The sequence below is a fragment of the Coregonus lavaretus genome, assembly GCF_964263955.1.
Source record: "Coregonus lavaretus genome assembly, chromosome: 14".
Classification (NCBI taxonomy): Eukaryota; Metazoa; Chordata; class Actinopteri; order Salmoniformes; family Salmonidae; genus Coregonus; species Coregonus lavaretus.
In genome coordinates, this window is record NC_140001.1 from 18855667 (window position 1) to 18879311 (window position 23645).

The following is a 23645-nucleotide window of genomic DNA, read 5'->3' on the forward strand; positions in this document are numbered from 1 at the left end:
CTGCTACATTTTCATGATGACTGAGTGAGTCTGATGAGGACACCAAAGGCACCTCATAGTGATATTGACTCAGATACTTCCAGACACAAATGAGAGAACACCACACTCTGACCATTTTACTCGCCCTAGCAGAGCTGGTTAGGCTGTTTTCATGTTATCTAGAGCATTGGTGAAGATATCTGTGCTGCTGGCAACAATTTAATTATGTTTTTTGCCAACGTTTACTGACACCGGTCATATTCAATGGGTGTTGTGTGTTCGTAAATGCATCAGTTATTCTGCGCTCTGGCACACTCAGACGAGAGTGCTCTGAAATCGGAGTAGATAGCCAGAGTGAATTTACGAATGCACCCTTAGTCAATTGACTTTCATTGAACCAGAAAAAAACTGCGAGTGGGGTGTCTCGCTTCATCTTCCGTCTCTGACGGTTGTGACTGGGAAACTATTTTCAAGCCACTTCGATAATGAGGTTAGGAGAGCATTTTAGCTAACCCTAATCCTTTTCCTAAGTCTCCTAACCTGCACTTTAATTATCCTAATCTACAGCTTAAATTCTCCTACCTGCTACGAAAAAGTCACTTCCAGTCATAGCTGTACTCCCTCTAGTCGGAACATAGAGGACTCATCTTTGTATCTGTGCCATTATAGCATCTGTGACAGCATGGGCAACGCCATTTAGGCTATCTCTTCTTCACAATGATCCCTCCTGATTGGACATTATCGACTCTTTGATCTTTCCTTGGTACTCACTGTCAAAATGACAGATTATGAACACGGAAAAAGCAATAAACGTAGCTTATTTAAAATTACATGACATGCTAGCAATGAATGACACACACAGAGTCCTGAATTAACACAAAGTCTAAAAACAGCATAAAAAGACAATTCATGAATTCAGATGGCTCACTTGCATTTCAGCAATGTAGAATACGCAGGTACACGTGAGGTTAAACGTGAGCGCTTACGTAGCACTTTAACCATAGGAGGTTGGCGGTACCTTAATTGGGGAGGACGGGCTCGTGGTAATGGCTGGAGCGGAATATGTGGAATGGTATCAAACACATAATTTCCATGTGTTTGGTGACATTCCATTCACTCCATTTCGTCCATAATTATGAGCTGTTCTCCCCTCAGCAGCCTTCTGTGACTTTAACCTCTGATAGAATGGTTTGGAATTACAGTGCATGCCATAAAATCAGTTAATCATTACCAAAAGTCAAAATGTTGTACAAAGTGTAGTATGAATTGTAATCAATACATCTGACTTCAAATGAAATATACATCTCCTTGTCAATTTGGATATGCTTTTCTCCTGTAGCCTCCTCTAAACTATGTGACATTGGAATGATTGAAACTCTAGGGATTCTATTTTAACAAACCAAACACTAACGTAAATCTAAGTGCACTCTCGTGGAGTTGTGGATGAGTCAGAAATATTTTAGCTATTTTGACAGCGGGAATTATGGGCGTAAAGCCTGGCGTTAGTGTAAAAAGGCAGGCTTTCAATGAATTAACATGTTGAAGGTGTGACGAGGGCTTGACCACTCACTGGCCAATGAAAACATACTCCGAAGCTTTCTGTGGTTGCTTCAAGTTGTGTATTTACGCTGTTTGATGTTCTGTTGTCTTAAACTCCGGCGGGAGAGCATGGATGTTTGTCCTATCCATTGAAGATAGGCCTACTAGGTTATTAAATAGCATACAGTATAAATAACATACAGTAACCCTATAATAGTCCTAGTTATAACAAATGTTTATGTATCCAGTTTTTCATTTGCCTTTTACATTTACATTTTAGTCATTTAGCAGACGCTCTTATCCAGAGCGACTTACAGTTAGTGAATGCATACATGTTTTTAATTTTTTTCATACTGGCCCCCCGTGGGAAACGAACCCACATCCGCCGGCCAAACCCTACCCTACCTTGGACGACGCTGGACCAATTGTGCGCCACCCATGGGTCTCCCGGTCGCGGCCGGCTGCGACAGAGCCTGGACTCGAACCAGGATCTCTAGTGGCACAGCTAGCACTGCGATGCAGTGCCTTAGACCACTGCGCCACTCGGGAGCCTTTAAAAAAAAAAAATATTGGCTTCAACATGGGAATATTGCATTAGAATTTTGGTAGTCTATAGCCTAAATTACATTGCATATCTGAGCAATAGACATTGTCTACCAAACGTTATAATAAGATTAGCCTACCTTCGCCGTTGATATGGCCTGTATGGTGACTTTGCCATGTATAGAATTGTAAAGGTAAACAAACAGTCAAATATTAGTCTCCCTATAGGCAGACAGGTTGCCTCACACAATGTACCCGTCCACCTAGGGTCGGGTTTACGAGACTAGGCAAATATCAATACAATAGCGGATTCAGCACCACGGACAGCGAACATAATTCCCACGATTTGACATCAACAGAGGACAGTGGAAGATACATTTTTCAACAAAATGATAAACAAAAAGCAAGAAGACTTTTTAACAACTTGATATTTAAAAATATGCTTCCTACACATAACAACTTAATGTTTCTAAATAGGCTTGACATCTTTCATTCCATGGGCATCGCACATGTCTAAACTTTTCACAGGAGCTGGACATACATTTTATCCAATATAATGAAAACGGGTTGACTGTTTTGCTGCTCCCAAAAGTGATATTTTAATATAACATTGGTGGTATGCTATTCTATTGATTAGGATACTGTGCACCTCCGCTGGCAAAATCCATGCCATAGACAACTGTCATACAGTTAAGACCAGCTTTTGGTCTGTATTTAAATATCACCACAGCGCTGCCTGAAATTGGCACTTTGGTACACGTTTTTAAGGACACACCTCAAATATTTCCATCCCTCCCTCCCACCCCAGAGCAAGCAAGCTGATATAAGACAGGTCAATTACCAAGCCTGGCGCAAGGGTTTGAAAATAGCAGAGCACCTGCTTTAACAGGTCGAAATTGCAAATGAGCGTAAGTTTGAGAATTGCGCTGGGTTAACGGCAGCCCAAAAAGTGCATATTCTGACTGGGGAGAAGATTAACCAAATGGTGTCCTGAAGACATTCTTAGATGATGCCATCACTGCCCTTCTTCTTTTGGTAGGTCTTCATTAGAAGATATCCAGGCACAATGAGGATGAGGAAGACAAAGAGGAAGATGAGACCAGTCCAGGCCTCGGGGCGCAGAGCCTTCCTCAGTCCCATGCTCTCCCCTGGCAACAGACTGCTCAGACTCAGCATGTAACCCAGCGCCCAGCCAATAGAGGTGTCTCCTGCCTGCACAAAATAAGAACAACAAACCACAACTGAACTCCTTAGCATACATATAGTGGTACATGAAAAAAGCTATATTGAAATAGTCAAGCATTTGTATTGTTTTACTTTGCTGCTCACCTTTCTCTGAAAAGAGATCCGAGGGAAAGAGAGCTCATCAAAGCCATAGCCTTGGAGCATGAGGACCTGGACAAAGACAGAGGCTGCACAGTAATCCTGTAGACGACCCTTCTGGTCTGGGGCCTTCAATAGCATCTGTTTATGTGGAGGGGTTTGGGGTTAGAAAAATATCACTAAATGTTAATTTAGTTATTCCTCTGTTGTTCACTTTTCTTACTTTTTGCAATTAATACACACTCATCAGCAGGACATTTTCATAAGTGCTCAGAAAACCCAAATGCTGATAATGGAATTGAATACCCTGAATATTAGATCAGTTCTCCTTTCACTCAGATGATAATCATGTGCAGTGCCCTACTCTCCAGTACCTCCTGGAAGCTCATGTTGCAGACAGTGCGGGCGGCTCCCTCTAGTAGAGTGGGAGACGTGACAGTGATGCCTGTTGTGCGCTGCAGGAACACGTGAGTGTAGAAGAAGGCAGAAAAGGCCTGTGGAGAGGAGGCCACAAGATGATTGCTCAATCTGCCCCTTGACAATAAACAGACAATTATTCTGTCTCATAAATCTCATGAGGCTGTGGGCTGTTTGTCTATATGCTTTGGCTTACAATGAACAAGCCTATGAATGAAAATGGAAAATACCGTATTGTTCTGACAGAATTTCTGAAAAGAAATTAATCTGATTGTCAAATAGCTTGAACCAAAGTATGCCACTAAATATTAGGATATGATGTACATTTGAATTAAAATGGGATCAATTCTAAGAAACAGTGAGCCATAGATTGAATCCGTGATTGATCTTAAAGTGTGATCTCTGTATGGGTATCCTCCTCACCATGAAGCTGCCGCTGACGTTGGGCTGAAAGACTCCATCAAAGGAGCACTTGGAGAAAGAGCACCCGTCGAAGGAGAAGATCTTGGACATATTGCCAAGGCACTGCAGGTAATGCCCAGTGCCCATAACTGTCAGGGAGTCCTGGGGGCTGTAGGGAGAGGGCCTTTGGTCTGCTGTGCATGGGGAGTCAAACACCTTGTCCAGCTTCATGGAGACATTGAAACCTGCTGGATAGCAGGGGTGTGATACATGGGGCACAGTACCTTGAGTCTGAGAGACAGAAGAGACAAAATACATACAGTTGAAGTCGGAAGTTTACATACACTTAGGTTGGAGTCATTAAAACTCGTTTTTCAACCACTCCACACATTTCTTGTTAACAAACTATATTTTGGGCAAGTCGGTTAGGACATCTACTTTGTGCATGACACAAGTAATTTTTCCAACAATTGTTTACAGACAGATTATTTCACTTATAATTCAATGTATCACAATTCCAGTGGGTCAGAAGTTTACATACACTAAGTTGACTGTGCCTTCAAACAGCTTGGAAAATTCCAGAAAATGTTGTCATGGCTTTAGAAGCTTCTGATAGGCTAATTGACATAATTTGAGTCAATTGGAGTTGTACCTGTGGATGTATTTCAAGGCCTACCTTCAAACTCAGTGCCTCTTTGCTTGAGATCATGGAAAAATCAAAAGAAATCAGCCAAGACCTCAGAAAAAATATTCTAGACCTCCACAAGTCTGGTTCATCCTTGGGAGCAATTTCCAAACGCCTGAAGGTACCACATTCATCTGTTCAAACAATAGTACGCAAGTATAAACACCATGGGACAACGCAGCCGTCATACCGCTCAGGAAGGAGACGCATTCTGTCTCCTAGAGATGAACGTACTTTGGTGCGAAAAGTGCAAATCAATCCCAGAACAGCAAAGGACCTTGTGAAGATGCTGAAGGAAACAGGTACAAAAGTATCTATATCCACAGTAAAACGAGCCCTATATCGACATAACCTGAAAGGCCGCTCAGCAAGGAAGAAGCCACTGCTCCAAAACCGCCATTAAAAAGCCAGACTACAGTTTGCAACTGCACATGGGGACAAAGATCGTACTTTTTGGAGAAATGTCCTCTGGTCTGATGAAACAAAAATAGAACTGTTTGGCCATAATGACCATCGTTATGTTTGGAGGAAAAAGGGGTATGCTTGCAAGCCGAAGAACACCATCCCAACCGTGAAGCACAGGGGTGGCAGCATCATGCTGTGGGGGTGCTTTGCTGCAGGACGGACTGGTGCACGTCACAAAATAGATGACATCATGAGGAAGGAAAATTATGTGGATATATTGAAGCAACATCTCAAGACATCAGGCAGGAAGTTAAAGCTTGGTCGCAAATGGGTCTTCCAAATGGACAATGACCCCAAGCATACTTCCAAAGTTGTGGCAAAATGGCTTAAGGACAACAAAGTAAAGGTATTGGAGTGGACATCACAAAGCCCTGACCTCAATCCTATAGGACATTTGTGGGCAGAACTGAAAAAGTGTGTGCGAGCAAGGAGGCCTACAAACCTGACTCAGTTACAACAGCTCTGTCAGGAGGAATGGGCCAAAATTCACCCAACTTATTGTGGGAAGCTTGTGGAAGGCTACCCGAAACGTTTGACCCAAGTTCAACAATTTAAATGCAATGCTACCAAATACTAATTGAGTGTATGTAAACTTCTGACCCACTGGGATTGTGATGAAAGAAATAAAAGCTGAAAGAAATAATTCTCTCTACTATTATTCTGACATTTCACATTCTTAAAATAAAGTGGTGATCCTAACTGACCTAAGACAGGGAATTCTTACTAAGGTTAAAAGTCAGGAATTGTGAAAAACTGAGTTTAAATGTATTTGGCTAAGGTGTATGTAAACTTCCGACTTCAACTGTACCTCTGTAGTCATATCCTGATGATAAGTGGCTATACAGTCTACCATATTTGAGCCTAACATTGTTCTATGGTTTTAGCATTACTATGCACTTTGGTTTGTGATATACTCAATCATTCTGCGTTTGTAATACTACTGTGTTTTAGGAGAACGTTAGTTACCTTGACCAAGTGAGCCAGCAGTCTGCGTAAGACCTGGTCCCTGCCGTAGCACAGGAAGCTCTGTGTGTAGAGGTGGTAGTCTCGACCATAAAGACGCAGCGCCATGACGTTACTCTTGTCCTCCACCACATCTGCGGTCTCAAAGGTAATCTGAGTGGAGGCGCCTCCGAAGTCCAGAGCGCCCACTGTATCTCTGCCAGGACTAAGCCAACGCCCCACAAAGCCATACTAAGAGACAAAAGAAAGAATGAGAAGGAAATGAAGAGTGCCAGTTTGTCTTGAGAAACAACGAAAACAAACCAATGTTTCTTATTCATCATTCCTCAACAAGGCCAGCACTGCTTAACATTCATTCCTCAGTGTTCTTGAATAGCTCTGATGCCGGCTCTGAAACTGTGAAAACTTCACCTTGATAAAGTTCTCTAACAGGTAGTTGACAGTGACCCAGCCATATGCCCCCTCCTCCTGTCCACTCAAGATGGTCGCCCCTCTGAAGTCAAAAGGATAAGTACGCAATTTGCTCCCTACTTCCTTCAGTATCTGCTCTGACTCTGTGGGGTTGGATATACTGTGGGAAAGAGAGAGAAAAGTGGGACAGAACTAGACAAAAACAATTATAATGTTGTCATTAGCCAACATACTGTAAAGTCATTCTAATGTGGTAGCTCACATAATGTCACGATCGTTGTGAGATGAAGCGGACCAAGGCGCAGCGTGATAACCGTACATCTTTTATTGAAGTACACACACGAACATAACAACAAACCAAACGATACGTGAAGTTCTAGGTTAACACCAAAACAAACCTTACGGAACAAGATCCCACAAAGACTAGTGCAAAACAGGCTGCCTAAATATGGTCCCCAATCAGAGACAACGAGCTACAGCTGCCTCTGATTGGGAACCACCCTGGCCAACATAGAACTAAACGATCTAGAACAAAAAACATAGAAAACTAAACATAGAAAATCCACACCCTGGCTCAACATTTAAGAGTCCCCAGAGCCAGGGCGTGACAGTACCCCCCCCCCCCCCCCCCCCCCCCCCACCCCAAAGGCTCGGACTGCGACCGCGCCACACAAACACAAGAGGGTAGGGGCCGGGTGGGCATTCCGCCTCGGAGGCGGATCCGGCTCCGGGCGTGACCACCACTCTCTCTCCACCCCCCCGTTGCGCCCCTGATCTGGTCTGGCCCTGCTGGCCGGAGCTGGACTGGACACCGGTGGAGCGGATTGCTCTGGCTCCGGAGTGGAGCAGCTGACCGGTGCCGGACCAGGCACCGGTGGAACAGGCACGGGCCGTGCCGGACTGGACACACGCACCACTGGCTTGGTGCCGGGAGCAGGAACGGGCCGGACCGGGCTGACGACGCGCACCACTGGTTTGGTGCGAGGGGCAGGAACAGGCCGGACCGGGCTGGCGACGCGCACCACTGGCTTGGTGCGAGGGGCAGGAACAGGCCGGACCGGGCTGGCGACGCGCACCACTGGTTTGGTGCGAGGGGCAGGAACAGGCCGGACCGGGCTGGCGACGCACACCACTGGCTTGGTGCGAGGGGCAGGAACAGGCCGGACCGGGCTGGCGACGCACACCACTGGCTTGGTGCGAGGGATAGGAACAGGCCGGACCGGGCTGGCGACGCGCACCACAGGCTTGGTGCGAGGGGCAGGAACAGGCCGGACCGGGCTGGCGACGCGCACCGCAGGCTTAGTGCGGGGAGCATGAACGGGCCGGACGGTACTGGGAACGCACACGACTGGCCTTGTGCGGGAATCAGGAACGGGCCGGACCAGACTGGTGACACACACCACTTGCTTGGTGCGAGGAGCGGGACTGGGTTTCCTTCTAAACCTCCGCTCCCTCTGCTGCCTAACCAGTTCCTCTCGCCGTGCCTCTACACTCTCCCTCTCCCTCATGACCAATAGCCCCCGTAACCTGGTGGCCTCCTCTCCTAGTCTGCAGATTCGCCCTGTAGCTGCCTCCTGCTGCCCCGTCATCCACGACGATCGTCGACTGAAGATCCCACCACGACTGGATCAAGCAGCGTGAAGAGGAGAGAGGATGGACTTGGGAGGAGAAGAGTGAGAGTCTGGCGAGAGCCATGGAGGCCATGTTCACGGGGGAAATACAAGCCCAAAAATTTTTTAGGGGGGGGCTCACGCCGTGGACGACGAGGCAGCAGGAGGCCGCGATAGAGCGGTTCAGCAGGTTAGCAGAGGAGGCCGCCAGGTTACGGGGGCCACTGGTCACGAGGGAGAAGGAGAGTGTGGAGGCACGGCGAGAGGAACTGGTTAGGCAGCAGAGGGAGCGGAGGTTTATGAGGAAACCCAGTCCCGCTCCTCGCACCAAGCAAGTGATGTGTGTCACCAGTCCGGTCCGGCCCGTTCCTGATTCCCGCACAAGGCCAGTGGTGTGTGTTCCCAGTATGGTCAGGCCCGTTCCTGCTCCCCGCACTAAGCCTGTGGTGCGTGTCGCCAGCCCGGTCCGGCCTGTTCCTGCTCCCCGCACCAAGCCAATGGTGCGCGTCGTCAGCCCGGACCGGCCTGTTCCGGCTCCCCGCACCAAGGCAATGGTGCGTGTTCCCAGTCCAGCCCGGCCCGTTCCTGCTCCCCGCACCAAGCCAGTGGTGCGCGTCGACAGTCCGGCCCGGCCTGTTCCTTCTCCCCGCACCAAGCCTGTGGTGCGTGTTCCCAGTCCAGCCCGGCCTGTTCCTGTCCCTCGCACCAAGCCAGTGGTGCGCGTCGCCAGCCCGGTCCGGCCCGTTCCTGCTCCCCGCACCAAGCCAGTGGTGCGCGTCGTCAGTCCGGCACGGACCGTGCCTGTTCCACCGGTGCCTGGTCCGGCACCGGTCAGCTGCTCCACTCCGGAGCCAAAGCAATCCGCTCCACCGGTGTCCAGTCCAGCTCCGGCCAGCGGGGCCAGACCAGACCAGGGGCGCTACGGGGGGGTAGAGGGAGAGTGGTGGTCATGCCCGGAGCCGGATCCGCCTCCGAGGCGGAATGCCCACCCGGCCCCTCCCCTGTTGTGTTTGGTTGGCGCGGTCGCTGTCCGCGCCTTTGGGGGGGGGGTACTGTCACGCCCTGGCTCTGGGGACTCTTATATGTTGAGCCAGGGTGTGGATTTTCTATGTTTTGTTTTCTATGTTTTTGTTTCTAGATCGTGTTGATCTATGTTGGCCAGGGTGGTTCCCAATCAGAGACAGCTGTAGCTCGTTGTCTCTGATTGGGGACCATACTTAGGCAGCCTGTTTTGCACTAGTTATTTGTGGGATCTTGTTCCGTTAAGGTTTGTTGTATAACCTAGGACTTCACGTTTCGTTTGTTGTTTTGTTCATGTTGTTGTGTACAAATAAAGTATGTACGCTTATCACGCTGTGCCTTGGTCCGCATCATGTAACGATCGTGACACATAACCCATGAACGTAAGATGCTATTATACTGTGTATCTGATCTGAAAGTACATCTAATGTTATTTTGTGCATCTCCACTCACTTCAGTAGCCTCATACCCGCTGTGGCTCCCAGAAACACAGGAGTGAGGTGGTGTCTGGATTTGGGAATGTCCTGCAAAGCCTGTTCCAGACAGTGTTCCAGACTGCGCCCTGCACCCCCTCGCTCCGCTGCATAGCTGGATATCCCTCCTCCTGGGTATGTAGACATTAAATAGAATATAATACAATAAAATACAATAGAATACAATATAAATCAGAATATGAATACCCCAAAGTGTATGTGATTTCTGCCAATTTTGACTTGTGCCTGACCTTTTCTTTCATGTCAGCAAGAAACTTACTGTACCTGAATGGATGCAATACAATTTCACGAGTGTTTCTATGATTACCTGCCCAACTGAAACCAAACTTAAGTAATAGAGGAAGTACTGGAGAGGGCATACAGCGTACATGGCAATAGAAAGGGAACCAGAACTCTCAGTTAAGAATCAGAATTACGCAAAACATAACTGTGAAAAAGCACTTTTGTAATATTAATCTCTGACCGGTCATTCTTGAGGGGAACATACTGAGTTCCCTTCTAGAAAACAACAGAAATGGAAGTGAGTTTAGGGTATTTGTAGAACACTCAGACACTGGAGAAGTGGATATGTATGAGAAATATGATAATAGCTCCACCTTTCCCTGGAATAGGCGAGATGGATTTGTGTGTGTGTCATAATATGATATATTATATACAATCTCTTCAGTTCTACAGAAGTGCCTAGGAGGTAGGGGTTGATATGGCTATGCCCTCTTACCCTTAACATGACACTCGCTGTGCTGAGTGACAATGCCTGTGCCATTTTGTTTATCAGCTGGCCACTTGTAGATGTACATGGCAGTGTGGGACGAGCCTGCATCCAGGACTACTCCATACTGAAACAGACAGAAAACGGTTGGAAAAGTCAGAAATACAGGCAAAATAGAAATAAGCAATACATGTTTCAGAATTTGCCTGACAATACTAGGCAACACTACTTTTGTATTTATTGTGTATCTTACACGTTGACATTTCAGTGCTTATTTTGAGATTCCCACAGCAAAGTCAAAATATCACTGACCAATATCTGGTCCTTCAAAATGTTTTTCGAGTTAATACAGTATGGCCACAAAAGAGAATTCAAAGTTACTTTGATGAGGAAAGAAATAAGACTGTTACAGGTTTTGGTTTTTCCAATTATGTTTTGAGGATGGACTTTTAGCACGTATAGCATTTTAGAACGTAGGGCGCACAGATTGGTGTCACCTCGTCAGTCATTATGTGTTACACCTGTGCTGGTTACCATCTCATTAGTGGGAAGGTGTTTCACCTGTGTTGGCCCAGGTGCTATTTAGGAGTGGCTGGCCCAGTGCTCCAGTGGAGTTGGGGAGAGCTACACTTCATGGGTGATTTTGAGCTAAACCTATTTAAGTTTGAAAGAAGCCTGAGTTTTGGCATTTCCCCTGTTTGTTTTGCTCCATATTCATTGTACTCTCTATCCTAAGTTCTTGAGGGTTTTTCATTAAGTTTGTCTTTTTGGAGGCAAACCTAGTGGGCATCTATGGTGGGTGTCTTTTAGAACCCCTTACTAGTGGCTTTGCCAACTTTCAGTATGCACCCTCATGGGTGCCTTTAAGACCCCTTTTGAACCCTTTTCTGTTTTGTTTGGTTGTAAGTGATTTTCATTGTTAGTTCCCTTTGTTGTGAGACATTTTGAGTTTCTCTTGTGGGAACGTAACAGTAACCATAAGGGACAATAGAAAATGAGTTGAGTAAAATAGGCATGGCTTTATGCTGATCTTTCATTCTTGCCCTTTTATTTTCTTGTTTTTCATCCCTTTTATGATTCAGGTTGGGCTTTGTTTAAAAAGGCTTTCCACTGAGTGCTCTGAGGTTGGGTTTATTAAGCAAGATACTGCATGTCAAAGGCACAGCAGGGCCAGTTTCCCGATAGCGATGGAATGTAACTTTGACTATAACCAATGTTCCCTCTAATTTCTTCCAGTACTGAGCAAATTTCAGGTCTGCTGAGCGCAAACTTGAACGTTGTGAACATTCTGTGCAACTTCCAGCACGTGTTTACTGTGAACACTGAGGCTGTACAAGTTTTAGTATGGCCACTGTGGCTATTTGATCATAATGTAGGCCTATCATAGTGGCATTCCATCAAAAACAATGGAGAAAATGCATCCCATAACATTTTAACATGGAAATAGCTGTTCTGTCATTCAGCCTACAGTAGCAGCCAATGTGTGGTGTTCAATGTATGCCTACTTTCCATGAGGCTTTTGAAAAAAAAACGTGCAGCGCTTGACATTAACCTGTTTATCCACTTGTCCTTCAGACAAGGTGACTGAAAATGCTGTTGTGGTGTTTGATACAAGAAACCACTACAAAATCAAATGCATTGTTATTCTCATACCATTATTACAGAGACTCAGACAAATTGTTACCCTCTGCCTATTGGCTACTTAGCTTATTCAAGCCTGTCTCAAAATACAACACTGCCCCTTTATAAAGCTCTTTACCTGACTCTCCTTTCAAAGGTGTCTAGAAATATACATGTTTTGTGCTCTTGTAGGAAGCAATCACTCCCCTATTGCTGACTACAAAGTATCTATAACTGGGCTAATAACTAACTAGCAAAGGACATGAACAAAAATGTGCACACGTGGCTACATGCAGCTCTTGCTTTGATCTCAAAACAAGCGCATCTACTCGGGACCACTCATGCTGTGAACACAGTCCAGTTCAAAGGAAATGGCACAGATCCATATATGGAAATGGTCTATTTGCATATAGGCCTACTGCAGCTCTATAATAATAATAATAAGCCATTTAGCAGACACTTTTATCCAAAGCGACTTAGTCGTGTGTACATACATTTTTACGCATGGGTGGTCCCGGGGATCGAACCTACTACCCTGGCGTTACAAGCGCCATGCTCTACCAATTGAGCTACAGAGGACCAGAGGCACTGATTGTTTATGCCTCACCGGTCTGTGTAGAGTACGGGCTGAGTCGTGCGTGTCAATGCAATAGAATCCTACTGCCTACAACAAAATCTCTTGCATAGTTTGTTTTGTTTCGGTATGTTGCATTGAAAGTGGCTAATATTGCATCCATTCGATCACAATTGCCACAGTAAAAGTAAACGTTGATAGTGTTAACAGGGAAAACTCTAGAACAGTGGTCACCAACCGTTTCTGAGTCAAAATGCAAGCAGAGATCTTCCACTGATTCCGCTCCAGCCATTACCACGAGCCCGTCCTCCCCAATTAAGGTGCCACCAACCTCCTGTGCTAGGCACAGACGTCAATTCAACATTTATTCCATGTTGGTTCAACGTAATTTCAATGAAATGATGTGGAAACAACGTTGATTCAACCAGTGTGTGCCCAGTGGGGAGCGTTTTCAAGTGCAACTTTAGTAATGATGGTTTTGGGAAACAGCTCAGAGATTTAAAGACGCTCCTACGAAGGTTCTTATGATAAATTTAGCATTAAAATGTTTTTGGGAAACCGGGCTCAGGGGCATTGCTAAATTGCCTGAAACGCTGGTTTCATTAATCTCCAAGTTTCACTATCTGTCCGTCTCTGACATGTCTTCATGTATAATTACTTGTTAAATGTAAATTTGATCAGACTTTTCAACTCCACATTGTGCACATCCATAGTAATAGTATTAGGCCTACTTTATTTGTGGTTCATCGTATTGCCTATGTAATGGAGAATATGCATAACCGGCCCGGGATGCTTTAGAGAGCATTGTTTCCACAGTTTACAAGAATGAATCTTATTCTACTAAATGGGGCACAAAATAAGTATTACATTGAGACTCTGTGCTGCAAAAATATGACAAACAACAGCTCAGGTAAGAATTGCAATTGTGATGCACAACTCTGAAAGCTGCAGCAATGCATATCATCACCACTCTAGGAGTTCCAGCTGCTCCTTTGTGTTATGAGGGAAATCAACATTAACATTCAAATCAAACTGTGGATTTCAAAAACAGGGATTACATTTTGAGGAACAGCAAATTGGTGGATGGACCTCTGATTGAAACTGTGGAATCACACTTGAATTATAGATCTGGGTGGTTTCCAGATTGACCCCACAGTACAAAAACAAACAGAATATTGTTTATATTTTATTATGGTAGGCTAATGCTATTATATTAATGTTGTTTACAAAAACATTCAACATATGTTTTCCTAGCCTGTATTATTGCATGCCTTTATAACGTTATTATAACCAACATCATAACCAACATATTTTCATTGTTAAGGGAATAGTCCTACAAGCCATTTGTATAGCCTACAAAAGTAAACATATTCTCTACATTGTATCCGGTTTGCAGAATATGAAACATTGACAATTTGGCACCTTCGCACGGAACTGGTGCTTAGACATGACAAACAACGTTTTTGTAAGTATGGCATTTGCTACACTTTATTTATAATACAGTAAAACCTAACGTTATTTATCTCGTTTTATCCAGGATATGTCGTTAAATAATTGGCTACAGCCACTCATCGACAGGTGTATGCAAATACAATCAGTATACTTTCATTTTCGCGCCAGTAAATCTGAGAATAGGTCAAGAAAGTTATTACCATGAATTGTGGAGGTTCCCTCATGTCGTCAATCGGGATGACGAGCAGTATAATCCCAGTTATTCCCAGTAGCATGAACGCCACGGCCGGGGCTATTATTTGATAGTACCGGGTACTCATGAGGCTGCGGCTTCTGACAGAGAGACCGAATCCGTTTCTGAAGACAGCAATCATAAGATTAACAGCGAACCAATGCCTGAGTGAAGTGAAAGGTGTGGGTTGGGCCAGATCTATCGCCCTTTCAACACCTGACCTGATTACAGGAGGGGTTTGTTTTCTTGTCGATGGACACCCAGTGGTGACAAACGTTTTGTTTTCTATAGCCTATTGACTCTATACCAGGGATGGAACCTGAATTTCCTCAGGAGAAGAGATTATTTGATTGAATGACAGTGTTTAGTAGGATGAAAGTCCTAATGGGGAACAAATATAATTGTGATTTGGATATTCAGAGAGGGTGAGGAATATGTATTAAATGAGAATGCTAATTAAAACAGGTTTTATGTCAAGTGTACAATGACGCAACCACCATCATAAACTAAAACTACAATGTCATAAAGACCAGAAAAATTATTTCTTTTCCCCATGAATGTTCTTATCCACAAGACCAGTTCCTTCAGTGTTTGACACTCATTATATTTAGCAATTTATGCAGATTGTCAGTCAGCTACATCTGAAACTATGGTGTAAGGATGCCCTGCAGTTGGTCTGAAGCTACAGATGTTTCAGCTGGGCACCATAGCCGTAGAGTGAGAGTGAAATCTGGAAGGACACACACACACACAGACACACACACACGCTACACTGTGCTGCCATTCTTTGATATTTTTTATCATATTACAACAGGAACACACACACACTCAATATAACAAATCCCATCTAGCAGATAACGTTCTGAGAACCGTATCCCACTGGGCAAAAACTGGTTGAATCAACGACGTTTCCACATAATTTCAACCCCCAAAATGAATGTGATGATGTTGAATCAAAACTAATTGGATTTCAATTTAAGGGCATTTCGTCTTTTTTTCGCACCAACTTTTAACCTAATCCAATGACATAGTGATTTTTTGTTGTTGATTTTACCTTTAATTCACGTTAGTTGACAACTCAAGCAAATGTAAATCAAAACTAGAAGTTGAACTGACGCCTGTGCCCAGTCGGGTGTTTCTTAGAGCTTGGTGAGAGCGTGCTTGTCCTATGGTTCTATATCGTGGAGCTCCGCCCCATAGGGGAGCTATGCTCCTAGTGGTTTACCCTCTGCCCTAAGGCAGACGCAGCCTGAAACAAAATTATGCACACACCTACAGCCAATAGGAGTACAGGTGTCCCTATATAAGGAACCCCGTTCCCTCAATCTGCCTCCCATTATCTTCAGCGACTGGACTAGAGTGAAGAAGCCTAGAAGACTCAAGAAGAATTTCGTCGTTGACTGCCAGCCGTCAACGTCTTCTAAATGAGCACGCCAAGTTATCCACCCCCAAAGGCCCTTTTCAGGGCCCTATGCCGCTGTACCGCCATGGCTACTTCGGACCCCCACGACCTATGTTTCGTGTGCTTGGGACCGCTGCATGCCAAGGAAGGTCTCGGCAACCCTCCTAATTGCGCCTCCTGCGCTCTCCTTCCTATGAAGGAGAGAAAGCAGCGATGGACGTTTTTTAGAGAGGAGGTCCCTCTCGACGACGCAATGTCCGTGCTCGCCTCTGGATCAGAGGCATCAGCGGGCAGTGCTGAGTCAGAGGATGACGGGGAGAGCGCCGAGCCGGATGTCCCAATGGGGCAATCTGGAGCTCTGGCGCCAGCCTTTAAGACCCCCTTTCCTACGGAAAGCGTGAGGTCTGAGGGTTCCCTGTGCGGAGATGACATGAGCTCTGCCAGGTCAGAGGCTCTGTCCTTCGCGGCCGCCTCTCTGCGTTCGGACTTTCCCGGACTCATTGAGAGGGCGGCCACCCGACTGGAGATTGCGCTGCCCCCAGCTCCCCCTCCAATGGAGGTGGATTTGATGGAGGGCGGCCCCTACTCCGTGCCGAGAAGGGCGGCTGAGCCAATGGCTCCAGCCTTGCCCTCTCTGGGCAAATATGTCGAGGGCTCGTGGGGGGCACCTCTGGCGGCGCGTTCGCCGGCCAGAGTGTACACCCCATTCACCAGAGTGGCTGGATACGAGTGGGCAGCTAAGGGAATCCCTAGGCTCGAAGGCGCCATGACGGCGTACCTAGTGCCGGGTTCGAGTCCCTGGGCAGCCTCCACGAAGGCCACCCTGCCAGCACAGAGGGACAGGTTCACAGCCCAATTGGCTGAGAAATCCTTCACGCTGGGAGCCCAGAGCGTTGCAGCGGCGAACAACATCGCCCTCCTCGCGGCCTCCCTGTCCCGTCTCACAACGGGCAGGTCAGAGTTGACCGGTGAGGAAGTGGAGGAGGCCTCCAGGATTTCTGGAGCCATACTCCACCTGACGCAAGCGGTGGCGATATGCGCGGGCAGGACCATGGCCACCTCGGTGGTTACTGAGCGGCACCTCTGGCTGTCCATGACGGCCATGAAGGAGACCGACAGGGCATCCTTGCTCAACGCCCCCGTCTCCAGCGAAGGGCTATTTGGCCTCGCTGTGAAGGACGCTACCGAACGCATCGCCAAACTGGACGAGGAGAGGAGGCACCTGGCGAAACATTTGCCACTGGCAATGAAGGCCAGCAGAGCCCCAACCAACCCGTCCACCTCCAACGCCCCCAACAAGTCAGCTGGGAGGCGAAGGGCCAGGCGACAGACGCACACCCAGAGCAGCGGGAGAGCGGGCTCGGCCCCTCCAGCAGCAACGGTGACAACGTCGGTCCCGCCGGAGAAGGAGGTCGTCCAGAGGCCAGCCTGGAAGCACCAGAAGGTGTCACAGAAAAGGCGGCACCTCTGACGAGGCGAGGGGGAGAGAGCAGAAGACGGCCCGGCGCGTGACGCAGAGAGGCCTACTGTTCCCCCCCACCCCACTGTTCAGGGCGTGGAGGGCTGTTTTTATAAATATGTGAATAAAGAGATGATTCTCATTGACACTGTCAAAGAAGGACTTTTATTCCATAAGGTTAAGAACACTTCACGTTCTATGTCTCTCCCTCACCATCTTGAGTGTAGTTCAACCCACTTAGAGTGTGTAGCTGAGCGCGCTCAAGAGAGGAAAAGGGTAAAGGTAGCAAGGCACAGCCTTAGCTCACCTAATAAAGATCTCTTACTGCAGACTCCTAGGAGCTCTGCAGTAAAGGTCTCACATAGCAGGCAAATGCCTCTGTCCCAATGTGACATGAAGGCGCTGCCGTTAGCTGGGAATGACGCCTTGCTGCAGGCCAATGCCTCAGTCAACGCAGATCAGACCTGTGCGACGTTCACGGAGAGCGGGAATACCTCCAAGGTATGGACGCCTCCAAATTGTTCTGAACGTATCAATGCCCATGGCTATGAGCGCAGCTCGCCACACATTGAGTGTGTCGCTGAGCAGCCGCCTAAGACCAGTAAAGAAGCATTGTGGCGCCACCGTGTGGTGTCAGTCAGAGATCACACCTTTCAGGTTCTATTGAATTCTGTAAAGGATAGGTCTCATGTTAAGCGGCAGTCTCAGTCAGACAATGACATGATGACGCAATCGCTTTCCGGGCAGAGCGCTCTGTCTCAGGCCAGTACCTCAGACAGCGCAGTTCAGACCCGTGCTGCGTTCACGGAGGGCAAGATTACTGGAGTTACGGGCGTAACCAACGTATCAAAGCCCCCGACTCACCCAGAACGAGCTGATGTGTCCTCTCCCTTTCAAGGGGGGCCCACCTTGGGCTATTCCACCAACCCAGTGTTGGGGAATAGCGGCGGCAGGGGCCATAGAGGAATACAGGTCCTTCCTACTGGATGCACCACAGCTTCGTGCGCACCCGCTTTCCATGCATTGCTGGCAGTGGCGTCAAAGCTGTACCCTCTCACGCTGGCTAGAACAGACGTTAGAGAAGGGTTATGCCCTCCAATTCCGCCGAACCCCACCCCCGTTCAGGGGAGTGGTGGAAACGGTGATGAAAACGCCAGACAAAGTAGCCGCTCTGAAATCAGAGATTACGGAACTTTTGGCGAAGGAGGCGGTCACAGTAGTTCCCCGGGAGCAAAGGAACAAGGGGCTTTACTCGCCCTATTTCCTAGTGCCAAAAAAGACGGGGGGAGTGAGGCCGATTTTGGATTTACGCATTCTCAACGAGAGCATAACCAAACGGCCCTTCCGAATGCTGACGACAAAACGCCTACTGGAATGTGTTCAGAAGGGAGATTTTTGTACAAGCATAGACCTAAAGGACGCGTACTTTCATGTGCCGATACAATCGCGTCACAGAAAGTTTCTGCGGTTCGCCTTTCAAGGGGTGGCGTACGAGTTCACGAGGATGCCGTTTGGGTACGCCCTGGCACCTCGGACGTTTTCCAAATGTGTGGAGGCGGCATTGGAACCGCTGCGTCGTCAAGGGATAAGGCTATTAGCCTACCTAGACGACCTGTTGATTCTCGCCCCGTCAGCAGAGCTGGCGTTCACACACACGACACAGACAGTGATGCATCTCACGCGTCTGGGGTTTGCTGTGAATTGGAAAAAGAGCGCACCTTGGCCCAGTCATCAGATTGTCTACTTGGGACTACAGTTAGACACTGTTATGATGAGGGCGCGAATTTCGGACCCTCGAAGGGCAGCATTGTTGCTAGCCCTGAGGAAGTGTCGTCCGAATCACACAGTAACGGCGCTATCGATCATGTCACTTTTGGGTCTCATGTCGGCAGCCCACTCTGTGGTCCCGCTAGGGCTTCTGCACATGCGCAAAGCACAGCGGTGGTTCGCCCAACTAAGACTAGACCCAGTGCGTCAACGTCATCGGTTGGTGGTGGTTCCTCTCTCGCTAAGAGCAGACTTGGACTATTGGCGGAACCCGTGCGTTCTCACGCACGGAGTCCCGATGGGCAAGGTGTCATCCTACATTCCAGTGTTTACAGATGCCTCTCTGACTGGATGGGGAGGGACATGTCAGTCTCAAGCGATAGGAGGTGCATGGCCTCAATCAGGTCGTCACATCAACCTCCTAGAGTTGGAAACGGTGAGACTGGTCTTGACCCACTTCGCGTCTACCCTTCGGGGTCGCGATGTGCTGGTCTGGTCAGACAACCGAACCACAGTGGCTCACATAAACCGCCAGGGAGGGGTCAGGTCTCCTGCCCTTCATCGGGCGGCAGTGGAATTGTGGCTGTGGGCTCACAAGCACCTTCGCTCGTTGAGAGCAGCACACATTCCGGGCTACTTGAACGTAGGGGCAGACATCATGTCAAGAGGGGGTCCTCGAGACGACGAGTGGTGTCTGCACCCGGACATTGTTCTACAGATTTGGGAACAATTCGGGAGAGCCGAGGTGGACCTGTTCGCGTCACGTGTGAACGCGCAGTGTCCCCTATGGTTCTCTCTGAGGAACCAGGACGAACCGCCATTGGGAAGAGACGCATTCGCGCACTACCCGTGGCCGAGAGTTCTCCTGTATGCATTCCCTCCGCTGTCTTGCATTCTCCCACTGCTAGCCAGGGTGAGGTCAGAGGGGCTGTCAGTGATACTGATAGCGCCCGATCGCCCGGGGGCTCCGTGGTTTGCAGAGATGAGTCAGATGTTGATTGCGCCACCCTGGCCAATTCCACATCGACGAGACGCGTTGATTCAGGCGGGAGGCTCGATAGGGCAATGGCCCATAATCGGCCAACCACTGAAGGCTTGGTTCCTGAATGGGACAGGTTAAAGCGCCGTGGGTTGTCTGATGCAGTGATCAGAACAATACAGGGCGCAAGAGCCGGTTCCACTTGCAGGTTGTATACCAGCAGATGGAATGTTTTCTCACGATGGTGTGATACACAGGACGTGGACCCCATGAGCTGTCAGGTAGAGAGTGTGCTCTCATTCCTACAGTCTATGTTTGATAAGCAGAAATCGCCCTCCACTATTCGAGTGTTTGCAGCGGCAATTTCAGCTGGTCATGAAGGGTTTAACGGGAAAAGTGTGTTCACTCACCCGTTAGTGAGACGTTTCCTATTGGGAACGCGACGGCTTAGGCCAAGGCCTAGAGCTACGCTGCCCAAGTGGGATTTGGCATTGGTTCTCGAAGCGCTATGTAAGTCGCCGTTCGAGCCATTGAATCAAATACCCCTCAAGATGCTGTCTATCAAGACGGCGCTGTTGCTCGCCTTGACTACTGCTAAACGAGTCAGCGATTTGTGTGCACTGTCGACGAGACCCGACTGCCTAGCCATTAATGGCGATCTGAGCAGAGCGGTGTTACGTCCTAACCCGGCATTTGTGCCGAAGGTTATTAACAGTGCATATAGATCGCAGATCGTGGAATTGTGGGCTTTTCATCCCCCTCCTCACGGGGAGAGGAGTGAGGAAAAGCTTCACTGTCTGTGCCCAGTACGCGCTTTGGCGTGTTACGTTAGGCGCACAGAGGCGGTTAGGTCATCACCTCAGCTGTTTGTGTGTCACGGTGCGGCTGCATTGGGTAGACCACTTTCAAAACAGCGTTTGTCTCATTGGCTTTGTGAAGGCATTGAGACGGCGTACGAGGCGGCGGGGCAACAACCGCCTCAGGGTATTAGAGCGCACTCCACTCGTGGAGTAGCAGCTTCTACTGCTCTTTTCAGAGGAACAGAGGTAGAGGATATTTGTAGAGCAGCGTCATGGTCGACACCGTCTCCTTTTATCCGTTTCTATCTGTTGGATATGTCTTCTAACTCTTTGGCTCGGTCGGTACTCAGCGTGGCTGAAGGGAGATCTTGAGCAGAACAGAGAAAGAAAGCAGGATTGTGAATAAGTTCATAAGTCCACTTTTATTAGAAGTAACATATTATGGACATGTTTTCTAACTCTTTTGTTCGATCGAATTTCAGCAGAGCTGAAGGGCGTTCTTGAGCTAGAAAGAGAGGACAGAGCAGGACCTTGGACAGGTTCCAATCAGGTCCGCTCTGGTTAGGAAGACTTATGTCAGGAATAAGCCTTTTAAACTCCAATCTCGATTGCACTCAGCACAGCTGAAGGAGAATCTTGAGGTAGAGGAGGGAGAAGCAGGATGATAGACTGATCTCTATCAGGTCCGCTTTGGATGAAGAGCATATTCTGTGGCATGCCTCCTGGCTGACAGTATCAGCATATAGAAACATGTACTGAGTGGACAGAATGTGAGGTCATCTATCTGAGGTTCAGTTTAGTATGACTGGTATATTTTGTTCCATAGAATATTGAGGCACGGCTATCTGCTAGTCAGATTAGCACGGCGTCTATTCTATTGATCTGCCCAACAGCCATTGACATTGTCATTGAGCTAGATGGGGCGGGTCTATAACCGATGACGCGGTATATTGTGACGCCTTGATGGGTTTTTAGTCGCAGTACTGCGGGAATTGGTTGCAGCCATTGCTGGGCTTGACCTTTGCATTTTTTAATGGGAAGTGTTAGGCTCGGCAGGGAGTACATTTTGGAGCGTTTCGCTCCGCCTTAAACCACTAGGAGCATAGCTCCCCTATGGGGCGGAGCTCCACGATATAGAACGACTAGTTACCGGAGTGTAACTCCAGTTCTATGAGTGGAGCGGAGCCCCATAGGACTTAAGGCCCTACCGACCCTCTCTAGTCTCGCTGAAGATAATATCTCGGGAGGCAGATTGAGGGAACGGGGTTCCTTATATAGGGACACCTGTACTCCTATTGGCTGTAGGTGTGTGCATAATTTTGTTTCAGGCTGCGTCTGCCTTAGGGCAGAGGGTAAACCACTAGGAGCATAGCTCCCCTATGGGGCTCCGCTCCACTCATAGAACTGGAGTTACACTCCGGTAACTAGTCGTTATTTTGCATTCAACCTTCCCACAACTTTGGAACATTCTCTGCACATTTAAGGAACTTGACAAAAAAAATAGATTTTCTTGGTATTTCATTACTTTAACAGAACGTTTCCTATATGTTCAAACATGGTTACATTTAATTTACATTTTGGTAATGTTCTAGGAACGTTCTCCAACTGGTTTGACATTGGGAACGTTCTCAAATAGTTGTTAAGTTGTTAAGAAACAACATTCTTCTGTGGGAATTTGAGTACTTCAGCATAACGTTTCCTATAGGTTTCCTCATGGTTCTATTTAAAGACATGTTCTCACATTGTTCTGAGAACGTTAAGAAAATGTTCCATAAAAACCACAAGAAAACTTTAGTAATGTTCAGAGAACGTTCTGAGAATGTTATTTTAAAAACATATACATTCCTTTCTCAGCAGCAACAAAACTCTCTCTATCCTCTATCTTAAGGGTGCGTTCGAAAATCACTCTGGTCATCTACTCCGATTTCAGAGCACTCTCGTCTGTGTGTGCCAGAGCGCAGAATAACTGATGAATTTACGAACGCTCAACACCCTTTGAATATGGCTGGTGTCGGTAAACGTCGGCAAAAAAGCGTAATTAAATTGTTGCCAGCAGCACAGTTACAGTCACCAACGCTCTGGATAACATGAAAACAGCCTAACCAGCTCTGCAAGGGCGAGTAAAATGGTCAGAGTGTGGTGTTCTCTCATTTGTGTCTGGAAGTAGCTAGCAAGCTAGCCAACGTTAGCCAGTTAGCTCGGGTGCTTGACTGCCGTTGTGAGGTCAGAACACTCAGATCAACCCTACTCCTCCACAAGAGCATCCAGTGTGCGCTCTGAATGCTACAAGAGCGAAACGCTCTGAATTTATGAACGGACAATCTGACAACGCTCTGAATTTAAGAACGCCCAGACCACATTCTGAGCGCTCTCTGGCACTCCAGATTGAATTTATGAACACACCCTAAGTGTGTCCGGGTGTGTTGGCCGCGACCACTAATTGATCACACCTGATCTTAAAGAGTGCTTGTTTCCTTTGAAATAGGGTCTGTTTGAATAGATTAAAATGAACAGGTTTGTATGAGTTTAAAAAACATGGCATGTTAGCTCCATCCTGGTGGCACAGTGGACTAATTCCATGGATAGAGAACAGAAGAGCATAGGTTTGAAATTCACTGATATAAAAAGTAAATGTGTTTGCATGAATGCCTAAGCAAATTAATTTCCATCTGTGCTTAGAGTTCAAAACCGTTAAAGATGCACTATGCAGAAATCGCTCCACCAGTTCCTGGTTGCTAAAATTCTTATAGTTTGCTTATTTTCAGTTTGTGACAAAACAAGCAGTCATTGTGTAGAGAAT

General features: G+C 47.4%; 1 protein-coding gene across 1 annotated transcript; it reads right to left on the reverse strand.

The window, feature by feature from the left end:
* Positions 1-3063: 3063 nt before the first annotated feature.
* Positions 3064-14580, reverse strand: LOC311140928 (ectonucleoside triphosphate diphosphohydrolase 2-like; the record flags this gene model as incomplete). The annotated part of the gene is made up of 9 exons (XM_084176197.1): positions 3064-3273; positions 3391-3525; positions 3759-3878; positions 4225-4494; positions 6320-6547; positions 6728-6887; positions 9811-9961; positions 10570-10687; positions 14407-14580. 9 exons carry the CDS (start codon positions 14578-14580, stop codon positions 3064-3066), a joined length of 1566 nt encoding a protein of 521 aa, XP_084032323.1.
* Positions 14581-23645: the final 9065 nt, after the last annotated feature.